Here is a 20,303-nt window from a genome sequence, read left to right on the forward strand (position 1 = left end):
TCAATTTTAGTTGTGGAGGGTGCCGTTCAGCTTCAAGTTGTTGTCCTTTCAGTCTTAGTTGTGGAGGGCGCAGCTCAGCTCCAGGTCCAGTTGCCGTTGCTCGTTTCAGGGGGCACAGCCCACCATCCCTTGTGGGAGTGGAACCAGCAACCTTGTGGTTGAGAGGATGCACTCCAACTCACTGAGCCATCTGGGAGCTCAGCGGCAGCTCAGCTCAAGGTGCCGTGTTCAATCTTAGTTGCAGGGGGCGCTGCCCACCATCCCTTGTGGGACTCGGAATTTAACTGGCAACTTTGTGGTTGAGAGCCCACTGGCCCATGTGGGAATTGAACCGGCAGCCTTCGGAGTTAGGAGCATGGAGCTCTAATCGCCTGAGCCACCGGGCTGGCCCCTCTAATTTACTTTGAATCTCATCTAGTATATTTCTAATTTCAGACAGTTTTTTTGTATCCCTAAAAGTTTGATTTGGATTTTTTTGTATGTCTTCCATTTAGTTTCCCACCATTCTCGTGCTAATCTCTCCTTTTCGAACACATGGAGTGTATTTATAATCCCTGTTTTATATCCTTGTCTACTGATTTCTTTTATCTGTGTCATTTCGGGTCTGTTTCTGTTCATTGGTTTTTCTTTGGTTATAGGTCAAATTTTCCTACCTCTTTGTTATTATTTCTACTTCTATTTCTGAGAAGTGTTCCTAATGGTACTAATATTTAAGTGACTATTGCAATTGTAAATTAAAAACCTATTTTACTTTCAGTATTAAGGAGGTTGAGTTTCTCTGTTTTTCACTTCAAATACTTTTAGGGACTCATTATTTTAATTTGAAGGCAAAACAGGGCAAGGAAATTATGTAAAAAGAAGTTTAAAACTTGCTTTCTTAAACTCTATACTGAGAAATATACACAGATAACAATCCTGTATGTCGTGCTGGTGTGTCGTTGACATTGAACCTTTGCATGTTCCTGTAAAGATACTGCTTCAGACATATAGATTAGATGTTAGAGTATCCACTTAAAGAACACATTTTATTTTTAACTTCTGAAAATGAAAGGCTTTGGTCTAATCCTCTCCCGTGTCATTTTAAATTTTTACTCAGATTCCTTGTCTCTGAGTTCCTCTGTGCGTGATGAGTGTTGAGTGGAATTTGGGGATTACACTGCCTTGACAGTTACACTTTTCATTAGCTCCTTAGTGTCTGTATGGCTTTTAGTCCACACATTTAGACAGCTGTTTAGTGTTTGGACAGTAGAGAAATATTTTACTATTACAAAGGAACAGATCTGAGCTATGCCCAAGCAACGCCCATTGCATTGTCAATTAGGAACTAGGTGGCTGGAGAAGTTAATTAATTCAATTGGACATTTATTATGCTGAGACAAACAGTTGCTTTTTAAAACTGAAGCTTGGATCAAATTATTTATGCCTGTGTTTGTGCAGAAGCTACTGTAGGTATAGGCAACGAGATGCTTGTTTTGTTTCCTGAAAATACCTCTAGGGAAAACTTAACAGAATAAATATTGTGTGTGTGTTTCAAATGACTCAGCTGTTGGGAGCTGCCCCCCACGCCCTCCCCCACACCCCCAGTGCCCCAGGCTCCCGTCTCAATCATGTGTTACAGACAGAACCAGACCTCCAGGGTGGCTCTTTCCTGCACCTAGAAAATGGAATAACAGTACCTCCCCTGTGCTATTTCAATGGAGATAAACACATTAAGTGTGTGACGTACCCAACAAAATGCCTGGCTCATGCTAGGCATTCAGAAAATGTCCCGTGTCTGCCACCTCTGGCTGTTCTTTCTTAGAACGTGGAGCTGGTTATTTATAAATCGTCAGTGTTGTTGTGTGTTCTTGATTGAGGTTTCTCATACTGTATTTTAGTTTTGCATAGGGATTTATAAATCTGATTTTTGACTACTGTGTGTAATGTTTAAGATCCACTGAACTTTAATTTTCTTAGGAAATAGATGTCTTTTTTCTGCAGGATTAGGGACCTTCACAAAACAAAGTGTAGTTTTCTAACTGGACTCCTGTTACAATCCACAATACTCCTATAAGTTTTGATTTTAGAAAGCTGTATTAATCTGCGTGGGCTGCTATAACAAACAGACAGGGTGGCTTAAACAACAGATTTATTTTCTCACAGTCCTGGAGGCTGGAAGTCCAAGGTCAAGGTGCTGGCAGGGTTGGTTTCTCCTGAGGCCTCTCTCCTTGGCTCGCAAACAGCTGGCTGCTGGCTGTGCCCTCACGTGGGGCATCTCTGATGGCTCTTCCTCTTAGGAGGACCCTATGAAACCTGAGAGGCCCCGTCTTTAAATATGGACACATTGGGTGTTAGGGCTTCCTCCTATGATTGTGCGTGGGCAAACTCAGGCCGTAGCAACAGCTGTCTTCTGTCTTGGAAGGCCCATGGCAGAAGCGGGAATACTGCTACCGTGCTGAGTTCATCTGTAGCCTTTTTATCATTCTGCCCCTTCCATGGATGTCACATTCTCACTTTCTTATCTTCTCTTTTTTACATTTCCCACTTGTATGTCTGTGACGTGGTGGCTTTCAAACTTGTTTTTGACCGTGACCCACAGACAGAAATCCATTTATGTGCTTGTGCCTAACTCGAACACATACTTCACAAGTCAGTAGTTCCTTTATAAAGGGGTAAGGATTCTAGTTTCCATTCTTCATTTTTTAAAAAGAACTGTTTTCTGATGGGCTATTCATGTAATTTGAAAAACGTGGCTGCAGTGTGGGTTCAGAGCGTTGGGGTGTAACATATGTGGAGCGTCTTGTCTTCTCTGTCCTTGGAGGTCACGGGTGTGTGGTCGGCTTGCATTGATTTACAGTATTTTTGAAGCCCGTCATAAGACTTCCTTGCAGAGGAAATTATAGTTTGGAAAATGTCCCTGCCATTTGGCAACTTTTGTAGGAAATAGAAGACAGTGGGGTGGAAAAGTTTTATCATAGTGATTGTCTTTGCTGGGAGAGGCATACAACTATGTCTTTGATTCAGGAAGAGGGTAACAGAGTGGATTGTACTGAAACCTAACTCTGGCTCAGTGATGCATTTTGTGTGTGATTTTCCCTCTCAAGGTGTGGGCTTCTTTTTGTTTTAGAATTTTCTTTCCCTTTCATAAGCTCCTCCCCAGTACGAGGAAGAAGTTTTAAACAATAACAGTGCAGTGTTTTGATGACTGTTTCAAGTCTTAATTCCACATGGTGTACATACTGTGTTGGGACTTGATTATAACTTATTCGTGGTGTCTGTGGTTATTAGTTGAGGAAGATGCATGTGGATGGCTGTGAATGGGTAACTGTGTTGGTCCTATGAGCGTACTAGCAGGATAAAGGAAAACCTGCTTCATGTCACCTGGGAAGGTACACACAGGGAAATGGGATTGCAGGGAGAGCTCATTCTTAAGTGCAAGCACAGAGTAGCTTTTCAAAGTGCCAAACACTAGGAAGTACTGGATCTAAGGGTTGTGTAAATGTTAGTTAAAGATTGAAATGCAGTTTATCCTGGGAGGACTCCAGGATACTTCAAGGTTGGAGAGAATGAGGCCGTATCTGGTTTGCCTTTCATGTGATATATATGACTCTGGAGAGAGATTGGAGCCACCGTTTCCTCACTGTCTTCATTACACATTAGTGAGACTGTCTAGAATAGAAAGGTCACGAAACTGAGTCCTGTCTTCCCTTTCTTGTTCTTCCTCATCCCTCTAGGTCTTTTGTGTGTGTCTGTAAGTAGGAAGGACATGAAAACGTAGAGCAAAAGATTGAAGGCCAATAAAAATACTCCCGTTCCCATAAATTCCTTGCTTTTTAAAAAAGTTTTATGACCAGTTGGTTTTATGATGATGGATAACAAAGGATAAGGGTCTAGAAAGAGAAGACATGAAGGTGCCAGAAGGGAGAAGAGACCTGGCAACGCCAAGGTACCTGTGCGGGTTGACTGGCTTCAGTGAAGGCCCAGAGACGCTCTCCTGAGAGTAACCGGTGACGTGCTTTGCCTGCTGCAGACACACTGTTGCTGACCCACCAGATTTAGGGTTTTATTTGGGGGAGGGGGGTGGGTCCCTGCGCAGCTGGCCTCTGAGGATGCTGAGTGAGCAAGGAATTTTAAGCAAGAGACAGGTAAGCCAGATGCACACTAAGCCACACTAGCACTGAGTGTGAGGAACCAGGCAGGCAATGTGGGTCCTATGTTCACTAGACAACGTCTGGAAGCTTCCAGGGGGTCACGCTGTGGAGGCCAGACCCCTCGGTTTGATGTTTCAAAATGGTCTTTGCCGGTCATGAGAGGAATGGGGAGCCTGGAGGGCCAGCCACCACAGGGGCCTCCTTGTGGGAGGGAAGTGGACAGCAGGAGGGTCATGAGCACTCACCCCAGAGCTAGCTCCCCTAAACACCAGGTGGGCTGCCGCTAAAAGAGCAAGATGGGAGGTGTGACTGTGGCTAGCTGGGCAGGTTGCTGGTGGTGATGAGTGAATTGTGACCCTAGCAAAAGTCAAATGTTGAAGCCCCAGCCCCCAGTGCCACGGTGTTTGGAAGTGAGGGCTTTGGGAGATGTCAGGTTTAGATGAGGTCACGAGGGTGGCTCCATGATGGAATTAGAGTCCTCCTGAGAAGAGGAAGAGAGACCAGAGAGCCTTCTTTCTCTCTCGGCCATGTGAGGACACAGTGAAAAGGCAGCTGTTATAAGCCAGGAAGGGAGCCCTCACCAGGAACCGTATCTGCTGGCACCTTGATCTTGGACTCCTGGCCTCCAGCACTGTGGGAAATAGTCTGTTGTCTGACACTCAGTCTGTGGTGTTCTGTCACAGCAGCCCCAGCTCACTAAGAGCCTGGTCACGTGCTCTTGGTGCAAAGCCCGGGTGTCCTGAACCCGTGAACAGAGTCGTTGAGTGGATAGAGCCATGGAGCCAGTCCTCCGTGACAAGGAGACAGGCTTTAGTGATGGCCGGAGGACATTGCCTTGGCAATGCCATGCCTGAACATTGAGAGAACGCAAGGAAATAAATACCATTGTTTTAAATTCTCGTTTGTCCTTATGAAGCCTTCTTAGATTCTTCTGTTTACTCCTTCCCAAACTGTCCAAACAGTCCTAACACAGATGTTTTTCCTACTGCCCGACCCCAAATCCAGAGTGAGTTTTCTGGCATTTTTATACGTGGGGTATTTATGAGATCCTCACATGCATATATACCCAGGGGAGAGGAAAGCTGCCAGTAACGGAGAGAAAGTTGAGTGTTAGGAAAATGTCTGGCTCCTGTGTAAGTGGCATGTGGCTCTGTTGACCATCACACCTCTCACTGTGGCGACATCATTCTGTGCTGTGGTTTGTCTGGTAGCCCTTCATTTCTGTGAAGTTAGAATCTCTCCCGCTTCCCATTTTGGAAACCTGGCCTGGTGTTTCTGTTTCCGGTCCAGACACACCTGATGCGCATGTACCTTTCTTGTCTAGGACGATGCTTGCTTCAAGTCAGTGGTTGTATTGACGTTGGCTGTGCGCCAGTTCCGTCGTAGGAGCTGGTACCGTCTCTGTGCCCAGGTGGAGAGAACAAGGAGGCTCCTGGAGAGGGAATATGGACAACTAAAACCACCAAGCTTTTTGGGAACCGTGTTGCTTAATGCTTCAATAATAGGGTGATTTTTTTGGTGGTGTTGCCTTTGAAAGAAGTCAACTTACTAGATACAAGTTAATGTTTTCGTTTTCGTATGTACTATGAAACCTCTTCTGTGTGTTTTGAAGGGATGTTCTAAGGGACATGAAGAACAAATGTGTAAACCCGGACATTTTCTAGGCCATGCCCTCGGGCAGCCTGCAGGGCCTTCTCAAGAGGCCCTTCCTGTGAACCTGGGTTTGGGTCCCTCTTGAGGCTCCCGCATTCTCACAGGTGAAACTGAGACTATTGTGACTCGGTTTGCTGCTTAGGGCTTGCCTCCCTGGAATAGTCATATAATTACAAATATTTCTGTCACTTGTCTGGCGGTGGTAGGAATTTCACGTGTCAGGGAGGCAGGATGTCCACGGAGCAGAGATCCGATTGGTCGGCTGGCCCATCTGTGCGGCAGTGGTACAGGTGTTCGCAAACCTCGGGCCATGGTGGGGGAGACTGTGGGTCCAGGGGCAGGTGTCTTCCTCGTCCGCTGGCAAACTGTGGTCCAGCATGTGAGAACACTGGATGTTTTGATACCATAAACATGAGATTCGTGATATTTGGAAAATGAATTCCTGTTCTGGGAATTCATTTTGTCTTTTAATCTCTGTATGTTTTTCTGTTCTAACCCAGGTGCAACGTTAGAGGAAATAAACGAGCATTGGGACTGGCTGGAACAAAATCTCCTCCACACCTTGTCTGTCTTTGACAACAAAGAGGACATTGCCAGCTTTGTCAAGGGGAAGGTGAAGGTAGGTGCCTTGGTTGTAACATTTCTCCCCATTTTCTCTTCTTTCTGATAACTTCCTTGTAACCTTTTGAACACTGCAGCATTTTTAATCGTGTTCTAAGCATGTCCTCCATTATAACTGAACTTCTTGGCTTAATACATAAGGCCAGACGAGTCCCACTTGACAGCTGTCCAACTTGGCAGTCAGTCCAGCAAAGTAACCTGAAATTAAAAAAAGAACTCATTCTCAGGCCTAAGTGTTTGTTATCCTGTGCAGAGGTGAAGGTCCTTTTTTTTTTCCCCTCAGGAGAAAAAAAAGTTAAGATTCATGCTTTTGCAGAGTGAACAATGCGGTTTGACTCCTTAAATTCGTTACTCCCAACTTTTTTGTAGTTGTGACATCTTGTCACGGCTTACTTTGTTGGACGTAGCACTTTTCTCCTCCTAAAAGTGGCTATTTATTCTTAAAATGTTAATTAAGTGGAATTAAAGCCCATTACATTTTGAGATGGCAAGAGAAGAATATTTTGGGAAGTGTCTGCCGATATCTCCTGTGACTTATATCTTATATAACTGGTCTCATTGCAAGAATGTGACAGTAACCATTGCTTTAAAAACCCTGTCAGGCAGGGAAAGGCTGTTTCTTATTCTAAATTCAACTCTCTTTTTAAACCCTTTAACACACTAGCCTGTAATACAGATTTCCTCCCTTCAGGTAAAACACCCCTGATCATTGATTTTGTTTGTCCCCCCCCCCCCAATTTGCCTTTCAATACACTAAGTGCTTTGGCTTTTGGTAAAAATTGTCAAAGTGAATTGTCGATTTTAAAGGGACAGAACAGAAGCATTCTTTCCCACTGGGGACTGGGGGTACTTGTGGGATCAGGTGGAAAACAGAGATCTCCTAAATCCAGCCAGGGTGTGGCAGTATTGGCTGGTGTCCTCCTGGTATTACCTGGGGGGTTAGCAGTGGGCCCAGGCTGTGGTGGGGATGCGCCCAGCTCGTGCGTTAGACCTCACCTTGGTCCAGCTGAGTGTGGCTTGGTTCTCTGGGTCAGATTGCAATGGGACTTAGCTAGAGAAATGCCCATTTTGGGGTTATTTTTCACACTTACCTCCCTTTTTTAGTCTGAGGTAGATTGTGGTAGTTCTTTGATTTAGGGATTTCTTGTCTTAATTTGGAAGAAGAAAATTAATTTCTGCTACAGTAGCTTTAGGAAGACTGCTGTTGGAAAGGAAAAAATGTTTTCCTTTCCCCTTGTAGATTGTGTGGTGGGAGCCCTGGAAATTAAACTGACAAAAGTCATATTAACGAGAGAAAAACAGTTTAGCAACATGTGCAGTACCTATACACATGGGAGAAACTCAGTGACAGGTAACTCTAAGGGCTGGTTACAACTTGGGGCTTTACATAGCATCTTAGTCAAGAACAATATGCCGTGTTTCCCCGAAAATAAGACCCAGCTGGACAATCAGCTCTAATGCGTCTTTTGGAACAAAAATTAATATAAGAGCGGTCTTATTTTACTATAAGACCGGTCTTATTTTACTATAAGACCGAGTATAATATAATATAAAATACTATGCAAATACTATACAATATACTATAAAATATAAAATAACAATATAAAATAATATATAATATGAAATATGATATAATGTAATATAAAATACAATATAAAATATAACAAAATATAAAATATAATATAAAATATAACAATATAATATAAAATATAATGTAATATAATACTGGGTCTATATTAATTTTTGCTCCAAAAGACACATTAGAGCTGATTGTCTGGCTAGGTCTTATTTTCGGGGAAACATGGTATGTGTAGAGAAGTGACAAGACAAAGGAAAAAGGAATTTAGGCTTCTAGGGGTGGCAGACTGTGGAAAGATAAATTTATATATGAGGGTAAACTAATGGAAGATAAGGGCTATTTTAGTAAGGTTTGTTATATAGATTCCTCTCGGTACTGTCTCGGGGCTGGTGAGAGTCTAGAGTTGTCTCCAGCTGCTTTGGAGGTAATTATAACTTCAGGAACCTCAGTCAATATGCTCCTTTTCTACCGTAGAGGACTATAGAATATATAGTGGTAGTGAAATATCTGGTATTGTAGGCAAGCAGTTATTACTAGCTTTATACCCCAAGTTTTAAACCTAATGAGGCAAATGATTCATGAGTATTTGTAGAAAAGACTTCCTTTTAACTCCAACTTGGGTGGTTTTCCATGGTTGATGCACTGAGTTCACATGTCTGAACCAACCATCAGACCTCACATCCCTGCAGGGAAGGGCAGGGAAGCATTATAAAAGAGGAATTTGAGAACTGGGGTTTAGCAGTCAATGATTTGCCCTAAGCCTCATGGCTGCTAAGTGGCCAAGCGAGAAACCTGTTCTTAGGTGTCCGCCCCGCCATCTTGTTTCCGTCCCGCTGTGGCCTGTCCCGCTGGGTGTGAACAGACGATGGGGTGCGCTCTTCTCATTCATCTGTATATCTGTGCCGAGCAGTGCAGACTCCTTCCCTCTTCTGTCTCTTCCTGCCTCCCCTTCTTCTTCCTGAACGAGGGGCTGTTATCTTTCTGTGTGTCAGGCTCTCATTGCGGAGGAGACGAGCAGCAGGCTTGCCGAGCAGGAAGAGGACCCTGAGAAGTTCCGCGAGGCCTTGGTCAAGTTCGAGGCCAGATTCAACTTTCCGGAGGCAGAGAAGCTGATCACTTACTACTCCTGCTGCTGCTGGAAGGGCAGGGTTCCCCGCCAGGGCTGGCTGTACCTCAGCGTCAATCATCTCTGCTTCTACTCCTTCTTCCTGGGCAAGGAACGTGAGTGTGAGGCTGGCGCTGGCCTTGGGAGGGACGTGGCCTTCACAGATGACGTTGGCCCTTGGGGTGTTCAGTGCTGGTCCCTGGAAAAGTCATTAACAAGAAGAGGCAGACGACAAAGATGGAAAAAAGTAGTTGAGATGATAGCAGCTGATAGTTGATTGATTTCCGAATAACTTCTATAGACCATTATATTTCATTGTCTGTACCACTACCACTTAGAGGGTTGGATTTGGCGAGTCCATGTTTTCTGCTGCCTTAATGAAAGATTTCCAGGTAGCTCACTTCATCTAGCTCCTGCAGGGGTTTTACTACTCTGTATTGCTTTGAAAACAGTGCTGTCACTAATGGCCCAGTAGTTCCAAAGGAGTAGAATACACCGCTGCTTAACACAGGGGGCTCTTAAAAAAATTCCCAGCCTTGAACGTTCTCACAGCTCCTGGAAGAGGAGCTGGATACGCAGTTGTTTCTAGAAGGCGGATTCTTCCCCTGGGTCCACTTGAGACGTAGGCAGCGATGCACTTTTCACACATTATCCACTGACAGTCGCCATGCTAGGCAGTGGAATGCCAAGGTGAAAAAGAAAAACCACAAGTATTGTCAAGTGTATATTGGCATTTTAACAAGTCATTCTCATTGAAACTTTTGGAACCAAGTATTGTTTCACGTGCCAACACATGGTGGTATGGACGCTGTGTGTGTGTGCGCGCGCGCGCGCGTATATACACACACATACACACACACACACACATATATTTTTCTTCCTGCATTTCAGTTTGTTTTAAGTTGAACCGGTGGGAAGGGCTCCTTGAATTCCGCTGTAGCCAGCTTCCTGCATGTTCTGTCCCTTCTCTTTCCCATGCCACCAGCCTTAGCTTGGATGTTCCCGTCCATACACCCTGTTTGCACGGCTCTCCCCCGCCTGTTACCCTCCCCCCCCCCCCAGAATGTGTTGTTCTGACCTAATCTTTGCCATCCTTGTTCTTCTACTTTCTGAAATCTCAAAATGCACACCTGGTCTTTCCTTCGCTTTCCCATTCTTCTGTCTGTTTGGAAACTCCTGTTCATCCTTCAAATTTAATTTAGATTTTATCACCTTAAGGGATCTTCCGCAGTCACCCTATAATTGTGTTTCTAATTTGGGGCCTGTCAAGTTAGTGGTTGCTTATTTGTTTACATGTCTGTTCTCCTTATTTGAATGAGCCCCTTAAGTGCAGGGCCCTTTACAAAAGAGAGGCTGAAAGTTGATCGTGTAGATGGAGAGAGAGAGACAGAGAGAGAGAGAGAGAGAGAGAGAGAGAGAGGGAGAGAGAGAGAGAGAGAGTCAAAAGACTTTATTTGAAAGTCTTTTGAAAGCAACTAGAAGTCGCTGAAGAAGCTGTTCTCAAGCCGGATGTAGAAATGTGGCCTTTTAAAATTGTTGAGGTGCTGAAGACATTATTGCAAATCAAACAGAGGGAAATGGTAGAAAGAAAGACACTTAACCATCCTCTTTATTTGAAAAGGAAAATGAGCTATTTTCCGACACTTATCCATTATTGTCACTAAACCTCATTTTATTCGGATAATAAAATTTGGAAAAAATAAACGATGCCTAATGTTCGATAGCCTTTTTTTTACTTTAAGTTGTTATGTGTATCTCTTCCCAGTTTGGGCTGCATTAGCACGCCAGCCCAGCTACCAGTGTTTTAGAAATGTTTCTGAGAATAGAACACTTGTTTATAAAATGAACTGTTTGGACTGCATTACTTTAACAAAAGTGCCATAAAAACGACTTGTTAGAGTCTTAGAAGACAGAATACAACTGTCGTTTGACGTGGTCTAAACGTTAAGCCCGTTTCTCTGACCGAGGTCAGGAATCATCCATCCCCTTTTACTATCCTTTTTTCATAGTTTACATCATGAATGTTACTTTTAAAGCCAGCATTCGTGTGGATGAAAGCTTCTGCATGTGTTGCAAATATTTACGTTTAAATATTGTTTAGCAAGTTTTCATGTTGTTAGCCTGGCGTTTCAGAATGATATCCTTCGTACGTGTGTAGTAGCCAGCAGCCTGAGAGGTTTTAATTAAACCTTTAAGAAAGTCATGAGAACACGAGTTGGCTTCCAACAGGCAGATGTCAGGCAGTTAGTTCTGTGCTTGCTCTTTCCTGCTCAGGTTCAAGGGCATTTGTATTTCAGTTCAAGGAAAGCCTTGGACTGTTGTTGCCGCCTCCACGTTTGGGGTAAATTTGGGGGTAAAATATGCATTTACCCTTTTTCTCTTCTAGTTAAACTTGTAGTCCCTTGGGTTGATATCCAGAAGCTGGAAAAAACGTCCAACGTCTTTCTGACGGCCACTATCCGAATCACCACGCACAGCAAGGAGCGCGACTTCTCCATGTTCTTGAACCTCGAAGAGGTGTTTAAGATCATGGAGCAGCTGGCTGACGTGACGCTGCGAAGGCTGCTGGACAACGAGGGCTTTGACCTGGACCCAGATCTGCAGGATCCGAGCCAGATCACCAAGAGGTACGAGCTTCTGGTCCAGGGGGTCCTCGCCCAGGGGACCGGGCCTGAGCGCCACCTGCACTTCCTGGGCTTTTTTAGCCTGAGTTGTACTTGATGTAAACTTCCCTTGTGGCAGAATCCAGATTTTCCTGTGTTGTTAATCGTGATAGAGACATAATAATTGGCAGTGATTATTATTCATTTCCTTTATGCCGGAGACTTGGATTTCTTCCTTTTTCAGATGTTTCAAAATTGATTGTCATTAAAAAAAAATACTTCTAGAAAATATAATACGGGTATTCTCATGATAGAATTCTATTCAGCATTGGGCTTTATTAGTGAACACTGAGATATTTTGCATTTTCGTATTAAATTACTTTGTGGAGAAAGTCTTCAGGACCCCTGGATTTATTTTTGGTACCAATTTGTCATTAGAAATGTGCCTTACTCAGAGTGACGGTCAACGATCTTTATTGTTTGTTTGCCCCAAATTGATACTAGTCTTGGAGAGTTGTGAGGTACTCGCTTCTGTTATTTGTTGCATGAAAGAAGTTCAAGTTTATTACTCAGTCTACAATTCAGACTGGTGTTTGAACTTGACTGTGATTTCTGGTTTATGCTTCCAACTGTGTAACTGCAGAGCTGATGCAGAGGTGAACTATTATAAAGTTATCCTTGGAAAAACAAGTTAACCTATAAAGTGCTGTCCTGGCTGGATATTTTCGATCTAGTCAACAGAATCACCACTGCTATTTGAATATTAGTAGTCATTAAAAATGTTTTAGGTTGGTAAAATACACATGACATAAAATTTACCATCTTAACCATTTTGAAGTGTATGGGTCAGTGGCATCAAGCACACTCACATTGTTGTGGAACCATCACCACCGTCCATCTCCAGGTTTCTTTTCTTCTTGCAAAACTGAAACTCTGTGTCCACTGAATAACAACTCCCCGTTCTCGCCCCCAGCTCTTGGCGACCGCCATTCTACTTTGTCTACCTTCTATCCCTATGTTTTTCATTACTCTTGGGACCTCCTCATGTAAATGGAATCACACAGTATTTGTCTTTCTGTGTCACATTTTGCTTACCCTTTCATCCATCCACGGACCCTGAGTTGCTTCTCTTCTGGCTGTTGTGAATAATGCTGCTCCGAATGGGTGTGCAAATAGGTCTTTGAGACCCTGCTTCAATTCAATTCTTTTGGGCATATACCCGGAAGTGGGATTGCTGGATCATATGGCAATTCTATGTTTAATTCTTTGTGAAACACTAGTCATTAAAAATTTTTTAAAAATTATTATTTACCTATTTTAACATTTTTGTTATTCCTTAAACACATGTGCGGTCTTCTGTGAACATTTGGGGGAGGATTTGTTTCTCACTGGTCTCAGAACAGAAGTGTTTAGAGTTTTTGTGAGGAAAGAGGAGGAAGATCAAAGGTCTGCAGCACTGGAGACCCTTTTGGTAAAATTATCCATTTGGGAAGAAAAGTAATCAGTGCTGGCAGTCTTCATTTCTGTTACAGAATCAGGTGAATTTGACAAGGCTGCCCCCACCCGCTTCTATCCTGGGAATGATCAGAAAGTGGAGAGAGAGAAAAGGACACAAAGGGTCCCGGTGGTGGCCTGTGTGCTGCGGGTGCCGGGGGTTGGTCCCAAGACAATTGGCAGGAGTCTGGTGCGGGGGTGTTTTGTAGGTCACTGCCCTTGGAGTGACTTCCTCCAACAGTGAAAGGCGTGTCACAGCCTACTGATCCCTCACTAGTTCTCATTCGTAGCTTTCTGTCATGGAGACGTAGGCTGTGGACATAAACAGGTAATGACTCAGTCAGCTTGACATCCTGCCAGGAGAGCCCAGGTTGTAAAGTTTAGGAAAACAGTCTCTTTATGCTAAGAGCGCGCTCCGAAGTGCTGGAATGGTCCTCAGGCTCTTTTGTTGATATGTTTTCACTTCCCTTCCCAGATAACGGCTTTAGGAAGGTGCCATTGGGGTCAGGATCTGGTGATTACGGATTAGTCATGATTGCGGCCGTGCTCACGGTCCAGGGACTTACGGACATGGTGCAGAGCAAAGCTTGTACGGCGGCCGGGAGCAGGGAGGATGGGCTACATGGCGCGTTGTCACCCCAGCATCAGACAGGATCTAACTTGTCAGACAGGTTAGAGCTGGCGGGCCGCAGGGTCACGGGCCCAGCCCTCACGCTTCACAGGGGAGGTCCTGGCCCAGGGACTCGTCAGTGTGTAGTCACAGAGAGTCTAGGTGGGCAGGGCGACTAAGGTCGGGGAGGGGGCTCCTGAACGAGAACACAAGGCGGGAGGGAACTAAAGGATTGGTCCTGACATTTCCAAACAGAAAATTTTTGAATTTGTGAGTGATGGGATGAGAAAAGGGTAGCCAGCTAGTTTTGGGGGGAGAGATTAGAGAGGCGATGGGCTTCACTAAGTGGAAATTAAATAATGACTTCATTAAAATCTGTTTTGATGGGCTGGAAATGCTGGAGGAGAGCTTAGGTAATGCAGTGCAGTCAGTGAAAACTGGTTCTCACAATGTAAATAAGCTCGTTCTGCAGGACCTAAGGTGGACAGTGGCTGCCAGGACGCTGATGTCCCCAGTAATCGCCCCCACCCTCAAGAATGCTCAGGCTCACTGTGTGTAATTGATTCCACTTTCCATCCCTCTTATCCTAGCTCAGAGCCCTCTTGGACCAACTGAAACATTTCTCGGGGGCTCTTGCAGCCCCAGACGGCTACCACCTCACAAGGGAAGGCCCATGGGTCCCACCCTGCAGGAACCTAGCTGCTCTGGGGTCATCGGGTGGTTTGCTGGGGGATAGGATAAAGGCAGGAGCCTTTTCCATGTAAAAGCTTTCTAGATGCCCATTGTTGAGGTTCTGGTCTGTCGGGGCTGTGTGGATGGATTTTCAAAGGAAATGGGGGGCCTGTGGGCACCAGCAGGGTTCCCCTTACCACTGCTGCCTGCTGTCTGGGTGGGTTAGCCCCACATCCCCACCATCCCTGGTGGTCCTCAGCTGCTGTGTGCTCTGTGTGAAATGCCACATGACAACTTTGTCCTTCCATTTCCATAGAGCTCTTGGGGGATTGCAGAGGAAAGACGTTTTGAGAAAACACACATGTGAAAAATGCAGGGTTTTATGTGCAGACTTGGGCATTTAGGAAAAGCACATCTCTCCGGCCTGCTTGTTTCTAGATGGCTGATTCTTGGTATTTCCCCGAGTTTTAAATGCGTTGGACCTGAGAGCCTGTTGTGGAAGGAAATCTCTGTTTTGTCTATGAGGCAAACCGGCTGCAGAGGACCAGGTTATTCTAGAAGGGCAGGAGCGGTGGCTTGAGGTTGTCTGTCAGCACCGATGGGAGACCCTTGGGCACTGAGCTAATGGGAAGCCCACCTGCGCCAGCTTGTCACATAGCCTGCGTGTGGGGACGCGTTGGGCCTCGAAGTGGCTGTAAGCCTCTGACAGGTTTCTGGATGTGGAATGAAGGACAAAGAAAATTGTTTACCTCTGTTTGTTGGAATTTCCCCTCTACTAGAATTTTGGAATATGACATAAATTCATCAGTATTTCCAAACACTGTGATTTGGCTGCTGTCTTGCTTTATTAGGTTTCAGAGCCAAGAATCGGGATGGGGGGCCCTGGGGTAGGATCTCCTCAACCTCACCGCCGTCTGTTGTTCATACTGACGTGACACTGATGGGCCTTCTCCCCAGGGAAACTTTACTTGGATTCTTAAAATTTTTTTTGAAGACAATAATAGCTAATGTTATTGAGCATGTACTATGTGCCAGGTACAGATCTAAAATGTCCAACAGATGTTTTGAGATCTAATTCACACATCATACAAGTCGCCCTTTGAAAGTATTCCATTCGGTGGCTTTTAGTATATTCAGAGCTGTGCAGCCATCACCACGATCAATGTGACAGCACTGTCATCATCCCAAGAAAGAAGAAACCTTGCCCTCATGAGCAGGGCTCTGTTTCTGTCCCTTCCTCCAGCCCTAATCAATCACTAGTCTCTTTTCTGTCTTAAGAGATTTGCTTAATCTGGAAATTTCACATAAATGCAGTCAGACAATATGTAGTCTTCTGTAGCTGGGTTCTTTCTCACTTAGCAGAATATCTTCAGGGTTCTTCCATGTTGTAGCATGAGTCAGTACGCCATTTCTTTTTATGGCTGAGTAATCTTGCATTGCATGCACACACCACATTTTGTTTATCCGTCCATCAGTTGATGGACATTTGGATCATTTCCAATTTGGGACTGTTGTGAACAGTGCTGCTGGGAACATGCATGCCTGAGTCTCTGCATAGACTTCTGTACTGCGTTTTCTTGGGTATAGACCTACAAGTGGAACTGCTGGGCCACCTGATTCCATGTTTAATGGAACCGCCTGACTGTTTTAAAAGTGGCTGCACCATGTTACGTTGCGCCCGGCAGTGTCTGAAGGGTCAATTTCTCCACATCCTCACCAACGGTTGTTATTATCTGACTTTTCAAAACTCTCTTATGCATTTGTTTTATGGTAAATCCTGATGTTCCAACCTGGAAGGAATGTGTATTTTGCTTTCTGAGTTTGTCACATTACTTCCATGCAGAGGCAACTGGTGCAGCTTTGAGTCCTTGTTCCAAAGGACTTGTTCCAAAGCAGTGCCGTGCCCACTGATGGGCAGGCCCTGGGTGGGCACAGCACCTCTTTGCAGTCACTTCAGTAGCAGGTTGTGCCGATGGGTTTCAAAGGGTTTTCCTTGGTAGTCGGGTGTGTTCATTCACTGGTCCTGCCTCTTTTGATTCTTTCTCCCTCCTTCTCCAGGCACCTGGAAGCCAGAGCGCAGAATGAGTTCTTCCGGGCGTTCTTCAGGTTGCCGAGGCAGGAGAAGCTACACGCGGTTGTGGACTGTTCCCTTTGGACGCCCTTCAGTCGCTGTCACACCGTTGGGCGGATGTTCGCCACAGATAGTTACATCTGCTTTGCCAGCAAGGAAGACGGCTGCTGCAACATCATCCTCCCGCTCAGAGAGGTAGGAGGCTCCCTTCGTCCCTGGGCGACGGGGCACCTGTGGAGATATCCACAGCAAGGCTTTGCCGGCTAAGGATGGGCATCTGGAGGGAAGCATTGCCTGAATCTGACCATTACCCATTTGGCCATTGCTTGTTCTGTTGTTGCTATGGCACCTGGAAATTTGTATAAAAGTGGTTGGTGAGAACAGGGCACGCTAACCTCTGCATTATCAGTAAAGCTGTTAGTAAAAAGTACATATCTAACAATTAAAGCTTTTCTGACAGCTCTTAGGCATGAATCCTCCCTGCTTGTTCACAAAAGGGAAGAGACAAAAAGGCAACGTAACAAAAAATGCATCCCTTTTGAAAATAAACATCAAATTGCTTGGCTTCTATACCCTGTGGGAACTTCAGTTAAACATTTAAACAATGCTTCCTTTCATATGGACCAGGTCTCTTCTACTATAAAATCCTGTAATTCTCCTCTTGGAAATGGAGGACACCCTGAGTGTACTCCCAAGTGTGCCGAGCTCAGTCCTTGGGTTTCAGGGTGTCCTTGCCGTGACGGCACCCACGACCCTGTTACATGTCCAGACCTCTAGGTTCTTGCTGTTGTGACACGCGGACTAAGCACTACTCTTCGAAAAAACTCAGTTTTTTCATTCATGTGATCTCCTACCTCCATGTAATTTTTCTCCAGCAGATACCTTCATTTTACAAATATTTTTACTTCTAAGTGGAGCAAAAAAAATCCAGGAGTTGTCTTATGTACTTACTTTTCTAAATTATGATTATATATATGTATATAAAACATTTACCATTTTAACCATTTTAAAGTGTTATAATTCAGTGGCATTAAGTAATTCACATCGTTGTGCAGCCATCTCCAGGACTTTTCCATCTTCCCAAACCGAAACCCTGTACCCATGACACAACAACTCCTCTTTCCTGCCCCCACCCCCAGCCCCTGGCAGCTGCTATTCCCCGTCCTGTTTCTATGAATTTGACTACTTCGGGTACCTTATAGGAGTGGAATCGTACAGTGTTTGTCCTTTTGTGACCGGTGTATTTCACTTAGCATAATGTCCTCAGAGTTAGTCCATGTTGTAGCAGGTGTCAGAATAGCTGTCCTTTTGTAAGGCTGAATAATACTCCACTGTGTGCACACTTGGTTTATCCATCGATCCATTGAGGGATACTGGAGTTACTCCCACCGTCGGCTGTTGTGAATATGCTGCCTTACATACTTTTAACCTTGGTACCTGTTCCTTATTGCAGTTATGTGGTTCTGCCTTCTAGCTTCGCATTTTCTGCATATGCAGGTAAATGCCTGCCTCCCTCCCTTCTCGCTTTTCCTCTGTGTGCCTAATGTCTTGCCCAGGTGGTGAGCATCGAGAAGATGGAGGACACGAGTCTGCTGCCCAACCCCATCATCGTCAGCGTCCGGAGTAAGATGGCCTTCCAGTTCATCGAGCTCAAGGACAGAGACGACCTGGTGGAGCGTCTGCTCGTGCGGCTGAAGCAGGTGCACGCCGACCGCCCCGTGCATTACGACACCTCACAGGACGACGACATGGTGCGTAAGTGCGGGCTTTCGCAGCAGTGGGATTCCATGCACTGAAAACCCTTCTGTTTACCACCTCTAGTGCAGTGGTCTCCAAGGGGGTGTGCGCACAACCGTGACCCCCTTAGGTATAAGAAAAGCGTGTGCGTGATGAGAGGGCCTGTGTGTCAGTCGTGACTGTCTCTGATACACTAGGTGTCCCGAGTGGGTGTTCCACAGGTTAGAAGGGACTCCACACAGATCAGAGGGGTTGATGGGGCTGCACCTCACAGGTTGGAGGGGCTAATGGGGCACCCCACTCAGGTTAGAGGGATTGAGGGGGCACCCCCACCAGAGGCTAGTGGGGTGACAGCATCCTTCTCTGTATGTTACAAAGGTGATTGCATACCCCCACATGTTAGAGGGAGGGACAGGTCACGCGTCACAAGTTAGAAGGGTCATCCTCCTACGCCCCCAGGTTGGAGGGTATGATGTTATTTGGGGGCAGGTGGAACTCGCCAAGAGAGCAGTTTCATTGTCCTTGAGGTTGGACAGCTGCAAAAATGGACCTGGTTTTCTGGGGCCTCATCTCCTCTCCTTTCATATCTGTCCCTTTCTTTCTTGACCTGTCGTCATCCAAAATGAGAGGGAGGGCAGGAGATGGGCTTTCAGTGCCCTAGAGCTGTTTCTTCGAAATGGTTCTCTTCAGTTCTGGAAGCTGAAGGTGGATGAGTGTGCACGTGAGGACTGGTGCCTTCCTGGCCCCCTCGGGCACGTGAGGACTGGTGCCTTCCTGGCCCCCTCGGGACCCATGGTCTGGGTGCCACGAGCAGTCTCACGGGGAAATCGCAGTGTGGACTCTGTTCCTTCCTCAGGATCGAATCCGTTGGGTCTCATGTTAGTTGGTTTTTTCTTTGAGTCAGAAAGACATGTTTGACTTTGTTAAGCTCATGCCTCCAAAGGCAAAACAAAGATTATCCTATAAAGTGATGACTTTCTTCTCTGTATCTCACTTACTCCCCACCCCCCTACCCGCCGTGCAGATGTCACCTGTGTTTCATTCAACAAGCATGTGCAGTGACCACAAGTTTGGGGATCTTGAAATGGTGTCTTCTCAAAATAGCGAGGAAAGTGAAAAAGAAAGGAGCCTGCGGCTGCACCCCGAGGCCCCGAGGGCTGTCTTCCAGCAGTCAAGCAGCCAGAGCCCCGACTCGCGAATGGTGGGTGCGCTTCTCCTGGCCGTGTGGGCACTCATGGAGTCAGCCCGGGTGTGGCTTCCCAGCCCTCTGACCCAGGAGAGCAGGTGTGGTACAGGTTGCCAGGCAACACCAAGCAGCAATCTCCTCCCTCTTTGCCCCATTGTCCCTAAGAGGAAGAGGTCCACTGGTGCCCGCTGCTGGGGCACATCTGAGGCTGTTGTCCACAGCGGAGGTTGGTGGCGCTCCCTCCCTGCTGCTGAAGTGGGAGCTGCCAGTGCCATCACTGTGGCTTTTCCAGCAAGCCTTTCTCCTTTTATCCTGTGGTGTCTGCGTGTGCTCCTTTTCACAGTATTTTTTTGTCTTCTGGGACAAAGGGTCTCCTGTCTTCTCGTTTTACTGAACTAAAGATATTTTTGTTACATTTACTTAATAGCTTTCCCCTTTGGAGGGAGAATCTGAGGGAAACGTCATGTATCATAGGGTAAAGAGACTAGAGATTGTACTATGAAATGGTGCCATGGCGGGTGGGAAGCGGTGACCTGGGCTGACCATGAACATTCTTACCCCAAGCTGGGTCTGGGTTGCTTAATGGCTCCTATGTAACTGATTGCTGGCTTTATTCATTCAGAACTGAACCTTCTCATGTACGTTACACGGAGATGCTCAATCAACTTTTGTTGATGACACACGTAAAAATATTGACTATATGTATAAACGTCTCCCATTACTGGAGAATAAAGATAATTAAAAGCATATGTGGGCATCTTGTGTAAAAGGCACTAAGAATTCTTGCCATCTAGGACTAATTTTAAAGGATTTTTAGTTGCCTAGAGAAATAGCATCTTTCT

At 45.5% G+C, this 20,303-nt stretch overlaps 1 protein-coding gene across 2 annotated transcripts in view; it reads left to right on the forward strand.

Moving 5' to 3' along the window:
* Nucleotides 1–20,303, forward strand: part of TBC1D8 (TBC1 domain family member 8) — a 98,757-nt gene that overhangs the window by 56,033 nt on the left and 22,421 nt on the right. For both annotated transcript variants that reach the window (XM_081069229.1, XM_081069228.1), the window contains exons 3-8: nucleotides 6,284–6,402; nucleotides 8,976–9,204; nucleotides 11,475–11,715; nucleotides 16,526–16,733; nucleotides 18,095–18,289; nucleotides 19,300–19,476. In XM_081069229.1, the coding sequence (XP_080925355.1) occupies nucleotides 6,284–6,402; nucleotides 8,976–9,204; nucleotides 11,475–11,715; nucleotides 16,526–16,733; nucleotides 18,095–18,289; nucleotides 19,300–19,476 (1,169 nt within the window). The remainder of the gene's footprint in view (nucleotides 1–6,283; nucleotides 6,403–8,975; nucleotides 9,205–11,474; nucleotides 11,716–16,525; nucleotides 16,734–18,094; nucleotides 18,290–19,299; nucleotides 19,477–20,303) is intronic.

This window comes from Rhinolophus hipposideros (assembly GCF_964194185.1).
Source record: "Rhinolophus hipposideros genome assembly, chromosome: 12".
NCBI lineage: Eukaryota > Metazoa > Chordata > Mammalia > Chiroptera > Rhinolophidae > Rhinolophus > Rhinolophus hipposideros.